Source organism: Myotis lucifugus, unplaced genomic scaffold (assembly GCF_000147115.1).
Source record: "Myotis lucifugus unplaced genomic scaffold, Myoluc2.0 scaffold_163, whole genome shotgun sequence".
NCBI lineage: Eukaryota > Metazoa > Chordata > Mammalia > Chiroptera > Vespertilionidae > Myotis > Myotis lucifugus.
The window spans coordinates 1,158,643-1,179,278 of NW_005871211.1; the positions used below are offsets into that span (position 1 = coordinate 1,158,643).

At 39.5% G+C, this 20,636-nt stretch overlaps 1 protein-coding gene across 7 annotated transcripts in view; it reads right to left on the minus strand.

The window, feature by feature from the left end:
* APP (amyloid beta precursor protein) overlaps positions 1–20,636 on the minus strand; it is a 160,694-nt gene that overhangs the window by 124,862 nt on the left and 15,196 nt on the right. For all 7 annotated transcript variants that reach the window (XM_014461935.2, XM_014461932.2, XM_014461930.2 and 4 more), the window contains exon 2: positions 19,265–19,394. In XM_014461935.2, the coding sequence (XP_014317421.1) occupies positions 19,265–19,394 (130 nt within the window). The remainder of the gene's footprint in view (positions 1–19,264; positions 19,395–20,636) is intronic.

The following is a 20,636-nucleotide window of genomic DNA, read 5'->3' on the forward strand; positions in this document are numbered from 1 at the left end:
AGGTCATGGTTCGATTCCCGGTTGGCGGGCTGAATCCCCAGTGTGGGGCCTGCAGGAGGCAGCCGACCAATGATTCTCTCTCATCATTAATGCTTCTATCTTTCTCTCCCTCTCCTTTCTCTCTGAAATCAATAAAAACATAATTTTTTAAAAAGTGTACAGTTCAGTAGTGTTAAGTACATGCACATTGTTGTGTAACCGTGCTCTTTTCATCTTGCAAAACTGAAACTCTAGACCCATGAACAAGTCCCCATTACCCTCTCCCCTAATCCTCTGGCAGCTGGCATTCCACTCTCTGTCCTTATAAATGTGACCAATCTAAGCACTTCATGTGGTTTGTCCTTTTTAAAAATTAAAATCAAATCCTTCAAGCCTCTTTCCCATAAGCCTGGTGCCCTGTCCCATGGATTTGTCACGTTGACACCATCTCAAGGATTGAGTACCTTTGACCACAGGTTGCTCCTTTTTTGTCTTTTGCTTCTTTAATCATAGAAGATAGAAAACAGGGTAGACAGAGTTCTGTATTTGAAGCCAGAGGAGAAAACAAGGCAATGAATGACTCAGGAGAATGTAGTGACTTCCATATATGAAAAGGTGAGGCTAACAATGCTTCCTGGCCAGAGAGGTTCAAATAGAATGAGGGACAAGAATAAAAATTAAAACCAAACACGATTTGGTTTCATTTTGAGAGCTCTTCCCTGCTACCACCCAGTTTTGCTAACTATCATTGCACGCAGTTCCATGAAAGATACAAAAGAACGGAGACATAGTCTTGCACCAAGAGAATACAGACCAGCACAACCCAATAGAAATATAATGTAGGCCACGTAGGTAGTTTTACATTTCCAGTAGCCACATTAAAAAAGTAAAAAGAAATGGGTAAAATTGTTTTTGTAATATACTTTATCTAACCCATTATATCCTAACTATTGTAACTTCAACACTCAATCGACGTAAAAAAGTATTATGGCCCAGCATGTCAAACTCACAGCCTCAGCATGTGGCCTGCCGGCCATCAATTTGACATGCTTGGTTCAACTCTCCAGTATCTGGTGTGTATTTTACACTTAAAGCACAGGCCAGTCTGGACTAGCACGTCTCAGGTGCTTACGTGGCTAGCAAGCAGCAGCACTGGGCAGTTCTAGTTTAGTCTCAAATTTTAGAGATCAGGAATATCTTTCAAGGAGTGATGAGTTGAATGTGGAGAGGCTGAGGCTGTGGGGGGAAATCTGAATCCAAAGATACAGGCCTAAACAGAGAAAAAATTGTAAGCTCGAATACACTGAGAAGATTGTATGTACAGTTCTACCTGCTATTAGAATACCATACATTTCAATCATGGAGAGGACTACCACTAGAATTTAATATTACTGCCACAACCCTATTTATCAGCAGGGCTACCCTTCTTCTCTCATTTTCTTTTGCAGTTCTCATATTATAAGTTGTATTTATAAGTGTGCAATTAATGTGGATGCAGAAATGTAAGTAAGGTCTCCTTTACACCTATACGTATCTATTGTTATTCATTCAGTCTTCTATATTTTGAGAGAAGAGCAGAAAGGCAGAACTGTAGGGTTATCACCCTAAATTCTCTATTTTGATTCTGGAAAATACAAGTATCCTCACTGGCTGCTTTCTCCTAACATTTTCTTTCCTTCTGACTTATTAAAAAATTCATAGCTTGATAGATTTTAAAGATGAAATTAATTAGGGTTATATATGGGGCTTTTAAAAAGCCACATAATTGCTAACAAAATACCAATCAAGCTGATGCATAGTGAGGCAAGATAACCACCAGTTATTACCAAAACCCTAAATTATACGGAGAGGTAAAAATACACAGCATGCTTTTTCCACATACCAGATTCAGAAAGCCGTGTGTGAGGTAAGCTATAATCAAGACAGGAAGAGGCACTTTCCCACACAAACTTTACAAAAGAGTTTTAGACCTTCACTTTCAGGCTCCTGACTGTTCTTTCCAAGCCATGACCATCTGATCTTGCTCCAACAATCTTCTGCAACTCTTCAAGGTCAATAGCAACAAACACAATTAGTCTCTTCTCAGCCCTCAAGTTCACTGTCCGCTCTACTGTATTGCTTTCTTCCTTAAATTCAATCTTCTCCTCTGACTTTCCACCAACCGAGATAGCACTTGCTTCCCCATTCTCTATCTCAAACTAATCGTTCTTGCCCTCTCACTGACTCATCTTTGAATAATTTTGATTAAAAGTAAGACTGTCCTCTACTCTCTGATCTTACTTTCTCACTCAGATATCTCCTCCGTGCCTAAGGATTTAATGACCAACTCTGCCTTCAATGTTGACCTTTCCGTTATTTCCATTCCCTTGCTGGACACCTGCTTAAGAAGGTATTGTTTTTAGCAAATGTGCTAGATTAAAATCAAGTGCCAACTGACCAAGTCCTGGAACTGTACCCCCAAAAACAATAAGCAACTCTTCACTGGGTCAAAATCTATCTTATGTGGAAGCAAGAGAAGGAAAAGAACCAACATTCAACACTTTGGGAGAGCCCAACCAAAATGGTGGCACTGCAGAACATTCTATTTGTATGTAAAACCCAGGTCCCCTTACGCTATGCTTCTATTTTCTCAATAAACATGTATCACTGATTCATGCCCCTACCCCATAGGTTATACCTCTACTGCACTCAAACAATCCATATTCCTGAGGTTGGACCTCAGATCACGTCACATGTAGAAATGTTCTGAAATTCTGAACTCTGGTAAACCACTTGTTGAGCAGACAGAAACCATTCCTTCTACTTCTCCCTTCCTTTTCATCTACAGCTACTCATCGGGCCCTATGTCCCTGGACTCTTCATCACTCAGTAAGGTTAGCAGAGCAGGTTCCACTGCCTGCATTCCATTCTCCTGCCCATCTGGTGTAGGACCCTTAGCACATACATTCGTCACCAGTGCTTATAACCAACTACCCTTCTTCCCTGCTCATGATGTCCAGACTCAGTTGTTCCAGCCACCTCTCTCCCAATGCCGGCTGCCACACCATGCTCCTGAGAGCTTATTACCTGTCCCTCTGGATTCTCTTGTGTCTAGCCTAGACTTGAAATGTCTAGTTTTAGGAGACAGTGGCATTGCCTCCAAATGATCAGAGCGATAAATGTTTTATATTTCAAAGGTTTTCCAACTCAAAACTTCTCAGAAAAAAATTCATATCCTAAAGATGCAAAACTACAAAGGGCAAAAGGAAGTAGATACAGAGAGAATGAAGAAGAAAAAATAGTTATCATGGCATTTAACAAAAGAGCTAGACAGGAAATAAGTTTGATAAGTATTTGAAATTTAGCACAACCTTTTACTGGTATTAAAACATTGTTTTACTATCCACAGGCTTTGTTAAAATATGGAAGAAAAGATTAGAGTTCTGTCATTGTACCCTCAATACTACCTAGGGAGGAATGACACAATGTCTAAAAGAATAAAACATATAATAAATATACATTATTTGTTAAGCTCTTCGGTAAAAATATGTTTCAAAAATCATCCAGCTCTACTTTGAGTTGTGTTTCAAAAACCATGTAATCTGTTCAAGGGGGGATGGATCCCAGCTAAGTTAGACCCTCTCCCTCTGTTCCCACTCCGCTGAGAACTTAGAAATTGCCACTCGGATTTGTAAACAAGGCTTAATGTCATTATTGTAAATCAATTAGCCAGGGGTTATCACTCCTGAGAGAGCGGAAATAATTAAGTTTCTGGACTCCTAAGGAGGAGAATCTGGGGCAGGAAATTGCATTAAGACTTCCAAAAGGCGTATCACAAATTATTTAGCAGAAAACCCGCCTGGAAAAGGTCTGATCCCACTTCTCGAATCCAGTGTCTTGTGATGGCATCTTGGTCTGGCCCAACTGAGCTATCTGTCTATACCGGCTGCTGCTCACAAGTAAAAGCTAAGAAATGACTGTGAGTCTCCACAGTAACGGAACAGGAAGCCCACGTTATAACAAATACATAAGGGGCTTGATAATAAGGGGGATACTGGAAATCTGTTTAAGGATAACTCAAAAAAAAACCCTTAGAAAATTTAAGGTCTGTTAAAAAATATGCACATCTCGGCTGGGGGGCTCAGTTGGTTGGAGCATTGTTCAGTACATCAAAGAGGTTGTGGGTTCGATCTCTGGTCAGGGTGAATACAGGAGGCAACCAATTGATGTTTCTCTCTCACATCGATGTCTCTCGCTCTTGGCTCTCCCTCTTTCTTTCTCTGTCTCTCCCCCACCCCATCCTCTCTTAAATCAGTAACATCACAGATCCTTGGGTGAGATTTTCTTTTTTTAAAAAAGCACAATTTGACACTACTGATCAGTATGTATTAAAAACTATTTCCGTGTTGACAAAGTCCCCTGTGTCACACGGAGTAGAACATGGCTAATCTGAACCCAGCAATTTTCTTTCCTCACTGCATCTTCAATCATGAATGTAAATGAAAATTTATGCTCCCTTTGCTACTTTTCTGCTTGACTGGATTTTATAATGGAAACGTCTGTTCCTTTCCGACAGAGCACAAGTGTCATTCAAATTTTTACACACCAGGCAAAGAGTGAATGCATTTGTTTAGATGCAAAATCATTTAAATGTGTCACTACAAGCCACTGCATATTTATGGATGTTGCAGTTTAAGATTCTCTCAAGCAATAAAGCCAAGGCATCAAAGAAGGTGCATTCAGGCTGCAAACATCTTCAGACTAGTTCTGGCCCTCGGCATACAGTCAGCCCCGCCCTCCTCTCCTGGCCTCCCTCAACCAGAAAGCCATGGCACTCTGCCAAAGCCCGGTCCATTACCAAAGTCTTCTGGGTCAACAATCCAGAGTCGCTGAAAACCCCACCTTCCACTGACTGCTCCGGAGAGCAAATATTTTGAAGGGTAAGCATTCCAGGCACGCAGAAGCTGAGCGTTGAGATCAGACTCAGTCGCTCCAGCCACTTCTCTCTTAATGCCCAACTAAATCAAACTCCATCTTAACTAGTCTTTCCAAGTGCAATCCTGTTGCACACAGAGGGCACACAAAGAGTGTTTGAGAAGGAAATCTCTCATTTCAGATTTAACATGTATAAATGAGGAAATTGTGTGATTAAGGCTTTTAATTACTGCACGGGGAGTAATTCTAGAGTAGCTCTCATTCCAAACAATACAGGTTCGGTCTTCCACTTAAAATGATAAGGATGACCTAAATCTGGATGAGGGGAGAATTATGTTTTGACCGGAAATGTTGAGGTTTGGGGAAAATACTGATGAAAGACTTCTGATTTGGGGTAAGACTATCTGCCTATCAGAATCTTCTAAGAAAAGTGTAAGTAATTTCTCACTTTCTGTCAAAACCAGACATTCCAATGATGCAATCAGGCTAACAGACCGTGAGGTCTCCATTATGTAAGCTGAAGGTGAGCTATTTCACGGTGTGATGAAGTGTTTACTCAAGGTTACCCACAAGGAAAGCATGTTTGCACACTTCCAGCTAAAAGAAGTAAGAGGTGAGTTCCCTCTATGCCCTGGTACCCTCCCCCCTCATGCCATTACCTGATCCTTCTAGATGTTTCATTTTTGGTTGATGCTCCAACTGTCTGGATATCTCAAAGCTTTACCTTTTAGGTTCCCATAACAGGGTACTGGCTATTTATATAAGTCCTTAGAAAACGTGTATTTTGAAGAGATATGGGCCAAGAGGGCTGATCATTTGAAAGGCCAACTGTTGCACCAAGTAAGTATGTCCTTGATCAAAGTTCTCATGGGCAAATGAACATTCACCAACTTTAACAATTAAATAATAGGTACTATGTACGTTTCCTTGGACTTCGGAGAACTTGCTAAGACCATCTTATCATTCTTCACTCATGTAAGCAGCTGTTTAACTGACACTCCTACTTTAGGACAGCTCTCCATGTTTTGCTTTCAGATGATTTAAATTGATTCTTATACCTCTCCTTACAGTATAAGATGCTAATCCTAACACTGAGATCACATCTAAATAAAAATAAGAAATTTTATACTTAAGTTAAAGTATCTAAAAATGCTTTTCAAAGTCAAATTTTAAGAGAGATTATGCATATCCTCATTTCTTTTAAAAAATGTGGAAAGTGCAAACATGAATATTAGTACTTCCTAGGGATTTAAGCTTGATTCATTTTATTCTTGCATTCTAGTTATAGTTAACTGGCAGAAAAAGCAAAACAAAGCAACAGCAAAAGCCCTGGTGGGAGGTGTATTTCTGTATCAATAGCAGGGTCTCTACATTAAGCCCATTTAAATCTAATTAACTCTTATGTATAGGAATCAGAGATCCAGGAGACCTTAATAAAAGCTTGAAAACAATCTTATCCTTTGCCTAATACAGTTTCTTATACCAAATGGCACAATAAACCAACAGAGGAAAATGGAATAGACATGTCCCATGCTCATGTGTCCTTTGTTTAAAATTCACCACTTATTGATAAGGAAACTGGTGCACATCTGAGATGAAATGTCCACGTGAGCTAAGAGCCAACACTGTGCACTATTAGCTGAATCTGCACATTCTTACCCTTCAAAGTCAAGGCTAATTATCAGTACTCTGGGGGCCATATCAAGTCTGATGGCCAGTAAATACTTGGAGGCTGGCCTGGGTAGAGTGACCATCAAGCCAGGCCTTTGGGAAACCACTGCACTGATGAGGTTTCCTTGAAAGTATGTGTATTGTGAGAAAATGAACATCCCAGGAGGACTCCTATAAAACACCAACCCTGAGGATTTCTTGAGTGGGTTGCAGAAAAAAGAGGGCCACAGAAAGAGAGTCAGCAGAGAGAAAAACAGAAGCAACAGCCTAATTATGGTGTGGGGTGAAGGCAGTGATCAACAGGCTTAGATGCCTCTGAGAGGGGATAAAATGTGTGCGATGGATCTGACAACCTACAAGGCAGCAAAGAGCTCACTCACTGGAGTTGAAGGGATGGATGCTTGATAACTGCTGACTGTGTAGAAAGCTGGAGGTGACTACCAACCATATCAAGGAGCACAGCTGTGAATGGGTAGAGCAACAGTGGAAGTTAAAGATATGGGCTTGCCTTAGCTGGTTTGGCTCAGTGGATAGAGTGTCAGCCTATGGACTGAAAGGTCCCCGGTTCGATTCCAGTCAAGGACACATGCCTGGGTTGCAGACTCAATTCCCAATAGGGGGCAGGCAGGAGGCAGCCAATCAATGATTCTCTCTCATCACTGATGTTTCTATCTCTCTCTCCCTCTCCCTTACTCTCTGAAATCAATAAAAATATATATATTTTTTAAAAAGATATGGGCTCAAGTGACTGATGTGAGGGCCCAAAGGTCTCTGGTGAATAAGAAAATAAGAGGAGGCTAAAAATTACTGATACATGAAATGGAATAAAGGGTCTATGGACCAAAGGTCTTTATGAAGTCCAAAATCAATGAAGACACGGAACCCATTGACGAAAATATGGGCATTGATTGATACCCATGAATTTAGACCCAATTCAGAATTTTGCCTCAAAATTTAAAATGAGAACAAAGGTGGCAAAATAAACTCAAATTATTTAAATGGCAAGATACAGAATAATGTCTTGGCATACTGAACATGAGCCTATTACTGTATCTAAAATATGATTAGAGAATTTAGAATATCATAAGGCTTCCATTGACAATTAATGCTAAGTTTTTAATAATGTAGAAAGAGTCATATGACCTTCTCACAGGAATCCAGCAACACTGAGCTGATAAAAATATCATACAATAAAGAAGGGATCTTAAGTGACAGCCAAACCTTTAAGAAGCAAACAGGCTGTACCATATTCTGGCAAAGTAGTTAACACTGAGGGGAAGAGTTAGGGAACTCTAGCCGGGTAACATTCTTAAAAATGTACCTAATCAATACATTAATAGGATGCCCCCCAAACTTAATACCATGAAAAGATTTAAACCTCTAGAAGGGGAGTACTTATAATCTACTTACCAAGCACCTACTAACCACCATATTCATCTCATTTAATAAAGACATTTAAATAAAATAGCAATTAATGGTTAGCATACATAATATGACCCTAACTCTTAAGGTATAACATATGAATCTGAAATAATCTTATAAATTCCGTTATCACTATAAATAATATTTAGAAGTGGGGTTCTTTTAAAACAATCCTTTATCACTAGAATGAAAAGCTAAGAGTAATGAAATGATTATAAACTAATCTAATGATATGTTTTATCTCTACACACAGATGCCTCTGGTATACAGTGGCTTTAAACTAGACACATGTAGGATAGATAGATCCTACTGCCTACAGATAAGAGTTTAATGTATTTTTATTCAGATCCAAAGAACCTGAGTTTCTTACTAATCTGAGATTCCTGGAACTTCTTGGTTGTTAAATAAAACCTGCCCTTCCTCAGTTGATCAATACTGGCATAAGTAAATGACATTTACAGTAATTCCAGAGATTTTTTTTTTAGGGCCGTGAAATGGCTGCTTTACATCCTTTGCCTTCCTAGTAGTTAGGCTATTCCTTCTTTTAACGTCCCTTCCCTTTTACAATGTTCAGCCAAGGCCTCCATTCATTCATTCAACATGCACTTATTAAACACCCAGCATGTGCCATGACATGCGAAAGCTCTGGGGATCGTTCAGTGAATAAAACAAAAGTCCCGTTTTCGTAGAGCTTCCATTTAAGACACAAAACAATTATTTCCACACGTACAGCCTCTGCAGGGATGCCTGTCAGTGCGCAGCACCGTGTACTGTTATTCCCAATGCAGCTCTCTGATTAGTCTTTCCCCTCACCTGGCCCTCGGATCCACTAACTATAAACCTTTCTCCCAACCTATTACCCGCTCGGATCTACTAACTATAAACCTTTCTCCCAACCTATTACCTGCTTCTGGGTTTGCTATTAACATTCAAAGATGATGAGTACCTATACTGCCTGGTTACTGTAGTTTACAGAAATGTTACTCCAGAGTATAAACAGTGCTTTCTCTAATCTAATTGCACCATTTATTTAAAAAACTGACATCATGAAATAATTTAATCTGAGGCACAGAATATACACCATAGCAAGGACCAAGAAAGTAGGTATGGATACCTTAAAGGTGATTATAGCATATTCCTGACATGTGCAAGATAAATAAAACCACGCTGAATGCTCAGATATTTTTCTGGGCACCACATAAAAGGAATAACCAAGTGAATTTAATGTCCTTCTAAATAGGAAATGTGATTTTGATCCTATTCCAAATTTAAATAATGAACCATCTTGGTTCTATTCTAATTTTCCAACATTATGTACCAAGACGACCAACACAAACCATTGTCCCTGGAATAGTCTTCAAATAGTCTGATTTAGATCTTTTCATTTTCTCTATCTATGTCTTAGAATCCATAGCATGCCTCACTTTCTTTCAAGAAGTTTCTACCGTATGCTCCAGCTCACACTACTGTCTCCCTAACTCCTGTTCTTCAAGCAGTTCCACATCTTACACAAAAAGTTCATGTCAACTGGGGATAAAGTGCATTTTTAATTAGGACTGGAAATTTAAGCAGATTTGCGGTTGGGGGAGAACTTCTGGGCAAGAGGAGTCCAGTTTTAATCATGTTGAGTTTGGGTCCCTGAACAAACACCTGTCACTAAATTATTAGAGAAGATAAGCATGTTTCCATAGTAACAATAATCACAACTACAAATGGTGAAACTGTGCTCTACATTCTGTAAAATATGTATAAAAGTAACTTTATACATGCATAATCATAAAGTATACCCTAGGAAAAGCTAGTATCTTGTAAAGTCGATAGATACATAATACAGAAAAAGCTCAGTTGACCCTTACCCAACTCAAAATTAGCTTGCAAAATAAAAACACCTCTTTAACAGTGATATGACTTACAACTTTTAACTTAAAAGAAAATTTCTAGATTAAAAAAAAATGCTGGAACCCTTCAATTCAACTTATTCTGTCACAGGCGTACTTGATAAATTTCTCTGTAGCAAGAAGATGTGATAATATCATTCACTACCATCTCATTTAGTTGTCTCTTCTGCTATATATCCCTACATTTCTAAAGTCTGTGTTTAAATGGCTCTCTCCATGATTTTTCCACTTTAAGTCTCCCTACAATGGAGAGTGAAATTTCACATCTGACCCCTTCCCTTTCCACGATCCGCCCAGTGCAGCTTCATCACCTGCATGGCATTTGCATCATGGCTGTGCTGACTAGCCCATCTATGACTATGCCAACATTGCTCAGACTTGAGCAATGACGGTTTCTTTCTTTTTTTTTTTTTTAACCTTACAACTTTTTGTCATTTTTAACTTTTAGGTTTTCTTTTTTGAAAGCTAACACGTGCTTCATTTTACAGTTTGCTTCATTTGTGATGCAGGTTAGGTTTGATCGAGCAATTGAATCAATACCTCTCCCCTAGAGCTGGCTTTTCAGGTCATTTTACTATGGACATTCATTCCCTTTGCTGAGACCACATTTCACTTGCTGTGATCACTTTCCATTATCTCCCCTCCAGGTATGCACAAAGAAGTCACCGCCCAGAAAAAGCCCGCCAAAAGTCCTTTAAAAGCCACTGACTCCTGTCACTGGGTGCTGGAGCCATCCAGGCTCAGCCACCTGGTGTGCGGATGATCGAATAAATTCATAAGCCCTCACCATTCTGGCCTATGCGTTCCCCCTTCAGTGACCCAACAATGCATCCATCAGTACCGCATCTTTCCCGAACTCTGCACCCGAGCTCTAAAGCTCTAAGTGCAGCCAAGCCCCCCAAGTGATGCGTCAATGCCGTTTCCTTCCTGGAGACTGTCCTCTTGGGGCCCTCCCCATCCTCCCCCAATCAGGCCTGGCAACAGCTGTGCATCAGTTTGGAGAGCAGCCAGGTTTCAAAGCTAAAGCGTGAGACTCAATGACAGGGGAAAAAGCCTCCTGGGACACATCACCAGCAAGAGCTGAAATTTATCAAGGGGATTGGAAGACAGGGAAAGTTTAATGAAGCTACTCAATGACGGCTGTGATAAAAAAAAAAAAAGAGAAGGAAATAAAGAAAGAAAGAGAAAACACCCAGAATTTATCCCTAGACCAGTGATGGCGAACCTATGACACGCGTGTCAGAGGTGACACGCGAACTCATTTTTTTGGTTGATTTTTCTTTGTTAAATGGAATTTAAATATATAAAATAAACATCAAAAATGTAAGTCTTTGTTTTACTATGATTGCAAAGATCAAAAAATTTCTATATGTGACACGGCACTAGAGTTAAGTTAGGGTTTTTCAAAATGCTGACACGCCGAGCTCAAAAGGTTCGCCATCACTGCCCTAGACTCTACAGTAACACTAACATTGAGAGCATTCTGTGTCAAGTACTAAAACTTGAACATTTCAAACATACCTTGATACTGAAATTGAAATATGTCTTAACTCAGGCTTTTGATTCACTGTCATCTTTTTTTAAAAAAACATAATGCCACAATGATTTATTGAAGTTGTGGTATATTATTTTTACTGATTTTTAGAGAGAGAGGAAGGGAGAGGAAGAGAGAAACATCAATGATGAGAATCATTGATCAGCTGCCTCCTTCATGCCCCCTATTGGGGATCGAGCCCACAACCCCACAACCAGAGCACCTGCACTTGACCGGAATTGAACTCCGGGGACCTTTAAGTCCACAGGCCGATGCTCTATCCACTGAGCCAAACCGGCTAGGGTTTCACTGTCAACTTTATGACACTTCTTATGGTCATGATGCTCTTATGTGCATACTTTTCCTTGGTGCATTTTAGTCAATTCTTTCATTAAGTATAAACACCAAGTTACTTTTTTGAAATGTTTTACAATACTTGAGGAAAATGATTTTCCCTAATTTCATTCCCAGAATTCCTGATGTAATTAACTCTCTCCCACTCCTAGACCAAACTTCTGACAGAGGAGGGAGCGCATTTCACTTATGTTCCTGGCCACACACCTAGGTCAATACTTACACAATCTATACTAATAAAAGGGTAATATGCTAATTAGGGCAGACATCTTCCAGATGTCCATCTGGACATCCATCCAGACAAAGCCCTGGTGGCTATGAGGCCTGGGGCTCAGGCAGCCGTGGGCTCAGGCAGCTGCGAGGCCTGGGGCTCAGGCAGCCATGGGCTCAGGCAGCTGTGAGGCCTGGGGCTCAGGCAGCCGTAAGGCCTGGGGCTCAGGCCTCGCAGCTGCCACGGCCAGCAGTGGCAGCAGCAATGGGGTGGTTGGGGTGGCGCCTTCTCCTGATTAGCCGGGTCACCTCCCGCAGAGGGAGGCCAGACGGCGGCTTAGGCCCTCTCCCCATGGGCAGGCTGGGCTGAGGGACCCCACCCCCGTGCAGGAATTTTCGTGCACCGAGCCTTTAGTGAGTATATAATTACTAGTCATTTTTGTAGAATTTATTTGTCTGTGAATAGTCAATCAAATGTTTCCCAATATGGAAATTTAGAGAAAACATCATTTTAAATAGTCCCTTTGTTACTAACCAAAAATAAAAAAATATGGGTTTGTTGTGTGTGGTTTTTTTTACTCATTATCAATTTAAAAAACATAGCTAAATGTAGGGGTATGTTTAAACTCAAGATCACAAATCAGTATGAAGACTTTCCTCCATGTTTTCAGGTGTAATTAAGTAGCACATTTATTTTATTTAAGCAACTAGAAGATTTCTAAGACATTCAGCCAATAATTGAGTTTAAGGAAAAAGAGAAGCATGATATTTATCATAGCATCATTTATACTAGTAATGAAGGAGACCCAAAATTTTTCCTTTGGGATATTGATGTTTTAAGCTGGTTATAAAAACAACAACAACAATAACAACTCAGCACTGGCCAGGTGACTCAACAGGTTGGAGCATCCCCCTGAATACCAAAAGGTTGTGGGTTCAAGCCCCTGTTGGGGCACATGTGGGAGGCAAACAATAGATGCTTCTCTCTCTCTCTAAAAATCAATTTAAAAAACAACACCAAAAAACCAAAACAAAACATATCCTCAGGTGAGGATTTTTTAAAAAAAGAAAAAAAACTCCAAAGGAACCTTTGACCCTGTCCCCTCCCCCTTCCTTCTAAGAGATTCAAGAGGGAAAGAACTATTCCAAGGAAGAAAGCTTAGGGAGTTTGCATGAGCAGCCTAATTTGAATTGAGTATGGTGAATGAGAGGACTTGAAATAGGAGCCTGTTTACTAGGTCAGCCCAGTCAAATTGTTTCTGGGTTACCTAGCAAAAATTTACCTGCCCTGTACGTTTAGCTGTTCCTCAACTGCCTGTGAATCACCCATTCTCACCTTTGAAATCTCGGGCCCCTAGCTCCCCTCTTCTCATTTGTCTAAAGTGACATATATAATCAAATTTATCTCATTGCGTTTGGCATTTTCATGCTTATGTGAATTCCCCATGCCCATTCATTAAAATTTGATTTTCTCCTTTTAATCTGTCTCTGTTAATTTTATTTTTAGCTCATCTAGAAGAACTTAGAAGGTGGAAGGAAAAGTATTATTTATTTTTAGCCCCACAATAACTATCACCACAACAAAATAAAGGAAATTATCTAAATAACCAGAAATAAAGGATAAACACATTAGTGTCTGGTATGATAACAGTTTGAAATTGTGCTTTCCAAGAATATTTGATTTCATGAATAAAGTGTTATAAAAATGCTAAGTGAAAAAAAGTAGGTCATAAAACAGGAAATAAAAATTATATAATGTTAAAAATAATAAGAGCAAAAATATGTGCAAAAAAAAGAGACTGCAGGAAGCAGAATGATTTGGGTTTTTCTTTCTGAGTTGTGGTTACATGTTCTAACTTCCTACAATGAACATGTATTACGTTTGCAATCAGAGAGACTTATTTTAACTTCACCATTGCATTCTTAGCATGCACTGCAAATGAGATACCCATTAACTTCGCTATTCACTTTTCAATGCCTTGCAGAGAAACACTGGAACAATATGATGTCAAATAAACTGTGATTTCTTTTTCTTGCCTATCATCTGGGACCTGCATAGATGAATTTTAAGAAAACACTGACAACAGGGCACACCTATAGGGCATAAAAGCAAATTTTCAAAGATTGTTAATTTTCATTGTAAAGACTCATGGTAATTAATGACTCTTGAGTACATCTCCAGTAAAAAAAAAAAAGAAAAAGGCAAAATTAAGGATTTAAGGATTTAACTAAGTACATCATTCACACTGCCATAATTCTTATCTCAGACAAACATAAGTTGTTTATAGTCCTAGCAAGAAGATTTACATAAGAGCAGGCACAATAATTAAAATGAGAAGATGAAAAAAAAATTAAAACCGGAGACAGCAAAAACCACTAAATTTTTCTCTCCAATTTTGATTTATTAAAAAAAATCTTTTTCAACTTTAAAAAGCAAATCACGCTGGAGCCAATTAATAATTGAGGGCCAACGGAGAACTGGGAAAAGGAGGAAGGAGGTTTAACCACTGGTCTTGGTGGGTGACCTACCTACAAGAAATCATTTCTATAGGTTTTCCTATTTAACCAAGTAGGAGGGGCTGCACCTTCTCAGTCCTTCCCCACCCAGATAAGATAAATGTAATTTCTCCCCATTCAACAATCCACCCGGAAACAAATTAGCTCCCATATGAAAAATTTGAAAATAAAAAATTAAGCAAGATCAAGAATCTTTCTGAAAAAAATTAGAGATTCTCAATGCTGCTTAAGTCTGGTTGAAAGCAACAATGGAGACATTTCTTTTAATTTGGCAGCATGGTGTTTTTTAAATAAAATGTTTTCCCATAAGAAGTTATTCCTACTGTAAAAAACTCATAAGGCATAGGTTAAAAACAATCACTCTGTGTGCCTTTTAAGCCTGTTGACTTTTTTCCAATGGACCACTATCTGATAATAGACTTCACAATTCATCCTTTTATGACAAAAGCTACTCATTTACTTAGGAAAGGAATAGAAAAGGGCTTAAGTAAAATCAAAATCACCTGTAATTCCACTAATTGGAGATACAGACTAGTAAGATTTCTTTCCCATTCATATTTTCTTTTATATAGTTGAGAATCAGACTCTATATACTCATTTTGAAATATGATTAACTTGGAATGAATACTCAAAGGTCCTATGTGGAAGACCACATAAAAAGGAGTCTACTATCTCTCCAAGGATGGTGATTAGCTTTCCCTGATGAAGAAATGTCTGCAGTTCTGGCATTCCTTATGTGTGCATGGCGTAGACAATCCTTAAAAACATAGAACATTCAAGAATTTATATCCCTCTGGTGTGCAGAGACCAGGTTCATCAAGCATCACTCCCATGGTGTGCATGTATGTATAACCCCAGCACATGTATCTCCCAAGACGTCATACGCAGTTGGATCTACAGAGTGCAGAGGTCCATGAAGACTGGAGGACGCATAGGTACTGACTCCCTATCACACTGAATTACTGTACAGGGGCATATAGGCCTTTATAAGATCATTCAAGTCTACATTCCCCATCCCTATTCTTAAAATTAGGTGAAATCTTGTGTAACATTCTTGAATATCGCGCTGCTGTGTCTCAAGAGAACTGTTGTTTAGTATAAATCAAAAAAACTACTCTGGCACAGTATCTGTCAGAATATCTAAATGCATGCTTTTCACACTGAAGATAGTTGTAGCTAATCCACACAAAAGCAGCCACCAAAACACAAAGTATGCTCGTAATTCAAAATTAAGGTGAATTGAATACCTTCAATTTTTCATCTGACCATAGCTGAATAGCTTCCTGGTCATTGCTACTTGTATGTTTGGAAAGCCTTGAATATGTAATGAAATAGAATGACATTTAAGGTAGTAATTCTTTTTAAAAAATATATATATTTTATTGATTTTTTACAGAGAAGGGAGAGGGACAGAGAGTTAGAAACATTGATGAGAGAAAAACATCGATCAGCTGCCTCCTGCACACACCCTACTGGAGATGTGCCCGCAACCAAGGTACATGCCCTTGACCGGAATCGAACCTGGGACCCTTCAGTCTGAAGGCCTACACTCTATTCACTGAGCCAAACCAGTCAGGGCAAGGTAGTAATTCTTTAACTTCTAATTCTTTTGGTTTAATTTAATCTTTGCCCCCCCCCCCCCGCCACCCCCATAGATCAATAGTAATTTATCTCACCCGATGCACCTTGCCTGTACTGGACAGAGACAAGTGCAGAGGGCACCAATTTCAAGAGTGGATCTATTACACCATGTAGAGTAGTCATTCAAATGCAAAGGGGTTAAAAGCTTCTCAAAGAAAATATCCTCCTTGAGTAGTGATAATGATGTGCTTAAATCCCACATGAGACAATAAAATGTTATTATGATTAAGACAGACCTTATACTGGGGAGGGGAGGAGGGCGGGGTCCAGAGGCACAATCAAAAGCAAAGGGCGAAATGAGAAAGCCACCCCACTCCCAAGAGAAATCATTCACTCCATGGGAAGAAAATGGCAACAGCAACAGCAACCTAATACCCGTTCCCCATCTAGACAAGGAATGCAAGGTACTGAGGAGCAAGTAAGCCCAGGGCAAACACAGGGATTAGAGAAACACAACCCAGAGCAACATCAGATCTGCATCGGCTAGAAAGATCAGGAAGGTCACATGCCAGACGTAACAGGCATTTTTCTCTAGTCAAGCTTTATTTTGAATTGTAATGTGCTTAATATTTAAGACAATTTTATTTTGTTTTCTAGGTAGCACCTTCCTGAGAATTAACTTCTGTAAAATAACCTTTCCTGTCTAAAAGATATATTTGGGTACAGCCAGTGAGGTTATAGGTTAGAGGATACTTGGGTTAATGCTAAACAGTAATTCCTTGTTCAAGCAGCAGGTAATCTATCAGACTGTTGCCTGTTACTACCATAGAGTGGAACACATTATTGGGTGGGAATTTATCCTGTTTCAGAGTCATGGTTGTCTCTTTTATAAACACAACGGTGAGTTTTTTTAAAAAGTGTTATTTACTGCCTCTAAATCAGTCTTTCGTCTATGATTTGATTTTGAAAATCAGGTGGATATTTGCTCTGAAACAATCTTGTGTGAATATGGTAAGGGACATTGGATTAAGAATCAAAAGATCTTTGGCATTGGTCCTGCTTCCACCACTAACAAACTGTGTGAGTTACAGCAAGAGATTCAATCCCACTGACTCATATTTGTGTCTGTGAAGTGAGATGATTTAGGATGAAGTTTCTCTAAATGGTGGGTAACACCACTTATCGTGATAAAAACAAATATTTTGACAGTTAATCATAGTATTTTCATGAAATCTTCTGACTTCATGTTTATATCTGAAGACATTTTATACATCTTTTGTTCCTTTTTACAGTGTTTTTTCCCTTGAGTTTCAATACCCGCTTGCCATAGAGTAGAGCTTTTCAGAAGTGGGGAGGTGCCTATCTGCCACAACCAGTGGCACTAGGTAGTGAGTTACAATCTTCATGTGGGTTCCACCTTCCAGTCAATTCTAACATCTCTGAATAGAATTCTGAAGCAGAAAGTCTAAGCAAAATGATATACGTTCATCTGAAACAAATAGCAATGTGTCCTGTGTCATAAGCCATAATACTCATCCACAGACCTAGTATTCATTCCCAGTAAGATTAGTATCTAAAAAAAAATGTATTTGAAACATTTCATAGAATGGGCAAGTGAGAACCAACAGAAACTAATCATTAACAAGGCCTAGTTAACGAATTCGTGATTCCTTCCTAACTTGTGCTGAATTATATGGTCTCTTGGTATAACAGCTAAGATATCGATTTTCCAACTCTCTCCATCAATTACTCTGTGAGTAAATCTACCAGATGAAATCATACTAATGCCCATTTTTTTCTATGAACGTCTCAAATTATACACATGCATCAACAGTAGCCAGTATGCTCTAGTGATGATATTCATATTTGACCAAGTATTACAGAGAGCTCCAGAATCTTCAATAGTTATCCTTTTTTTCTAAATTTCCTGTTGGGACTTTTTATTTATTTTTTTAATTCCTTTTAGCCCGGCTGGCATGGCTCAGTGGTTGAGCATCAACCTATGAAATGGGTCATGGTTCAATTCCCGTCAAGGGCACATGCCCAAGTTGTGGGCTGGGTCCCCAGTGGGGAGTGTGCCGAAGGCAGCCGATCACTGATTCTTTCTCATCACTGATGTTTCTATCTTCCTCTCTGCAATCAATAAAAAATATATTTTTTAAAAATCCTGTTAAGTCATTGGAATGTATATCAATATTTGTTTACACCCTCCATATGTAGATCTCTATGTTTTTATTTACAACCATCCTACTGGTGAATAAACTTGTAGAAAACAGATGCTAGCCATCAGATCAGAGACTGCTGATTTCCACAACTCCTGGTTACATAAAAATATCAACAAGGAAGAGACTAACAACCAAGTCAGATTAAATGTGGCAAAAGTATAATACCACACAAAACAACTCAATTTTCTAAATGAAAAGTTAAAGTAAAATCTGAGGTCAGTGAGAGAAACACAGATTTAAACCGTAGTGATCACACTGTTTCCTCTATTTTGATGTGAGCAGGGGGAAAAATAAAAAATCCCCCAATTCCAATTCTCCAGCTATGGCCAAACAGGAAGAGTAGTCAGCTGTTGTATGAAAGAGATTAAGAAACTAGCCCAGCCAGCATGGCTCAGTGGTTGAGCATCGACCCATGAACCAGGAGATCACAGTCTGATACCGGGTCAGGGCACATGCCAGTATGATTCTCTCTCATCGCTGATGTTTCTATCTCTCTCTCCCCCTCTCCCTTCCTCTCTGAAATCAGGAAATTTTTTTTCTTTTTAAAGAAACTAGCAAAATGCTGGAGCTTCACATTAGGAGTGTTCTTCTGTGAAGTCCATGTCAGGAAACACAAAAGGCCTTAATTCTGCAAGTCTAGATAGTCAGTGTATGTGGGAATCACCCATAGAATTTGGTAAAATTAAGATTCCTGGGCTCCACCACCAGGCACTGTCATTCAGCAGTCCTGGGATCGGTCCAAGAATTTATAATTTTGAAAAACACCCTGGGTAAATTCATTCTGTGCCAGGGAATTCAGAAATATGTCTCCTATACTGTCGGAACACAGGCAACTGTAACAATCCAAAACATAATCCAATATAGAGTGGCCACATGCCAAACAAGAGTGTGTGTTTGAGCTAATCAGAGCATCCTTCTCTTCCATCCCCAAAGATCAGGGCCACGGCTGGCCGGCTCACCTAAGCAGCGGTAGGGGATCACCATGTGGCCGTGGGTCTTGCACTGCTTGCGGCCCCTCTTGCACCAGTTCTGGATGGTCACTGGCTGGTTGGCTTCCACCACATTGGTGATCTGCAGCTCAGGGTAGACCTGGGAGCACACAAAAAGGGTACATTGTTACCTGCGGCAGGGGCTGGGATAAGCAAGCACCTGATCCATCACCACTGTTATTCTAATGTAGTCCTTTTTAAAAAAGCTTCAGTCTTTATTTTGAGAGTATTATAGATGTCCCTCTTTTTCTCCCCATTGCTCCCCTCCACCTGGTTCCCATCCCGCCCCAGGCCTTCACCACCCTATTGTCTGTGTCCATACGTAATGCCTATATGCATATAAGATCTTTGGTTAATCTCTCCTCACTCCCCACCCCCTTCCCTCTGAGATGCGTCACTCTGTTCCATGTTTCCATGCCTCTGATTCTATTTTTATTTATCAGTTTAGTTTGTTCATTAGATTTCTTGTTCATTTATTTTGATTTTTAGATTCAATTGTTGATAGATGTGTATTTATTTTCTATCCCCCAACACTCAAGCAGGCGCATGTCCAATCAAGCTTAAGCAATTCAGGGTAAAGAAAAATATGCAAGAGACAAGCACCTAATCATTCCATTCCAAACATTAAGCAATGTGCCTTTTTGTATTTTAGAGCACCTACTCAGGCTTAAAATATTATCTTTCCAGAGGAGATAAAAATAGAAATGGGGAAGGGACCCTCTCTTAAGCACAGGGTCATTTTCAATGCAAAGTAAACTGGTGTGAGGATTGTATTCTGTAATGTTTTAAATAAATGTTATAGTAGATTCATGGAGATATTACCTTCACTGAAATTCTACCCATCCATATCTTACCAATTGGGCAAATATGTTACACACAGGCTATGACACATAGCAAGCTTTCGATATAAAAATTTACAGAAGGATAACTTATCCAACAGTTATCTGGGCTATCATTTAGATAAAGATTGCATTTATGGCCCAAACCGGTTTGGCTCAGTGGATAGAGCGTCGGCCTGCGGACTGAAGGGTCCCGGGTTCGATTCCGGTCAAGGGCATGTACCTGGGTTGCGGGCACATCCCCAGTAGGAGATGTGCAGGAGGCAGCTGATCGATGTTTCTCTCTCATCGATGTTTCTAACTCTCTATCTCTCTCCCTTCCTCTCTGTGGAAAATCAATTAAAAATATATACATATATTAAAAAAAGATTGCATTTATGGATCTCTTCCCTTGATAATTAGCTACAGCCCTTTGCTTTGATTACTGTTCTCAGTACATCGTGGTGTTTATTGGGCACTTGGAATGAAATGTAGCATTTGGATCAACCAAGATATATTTGTAA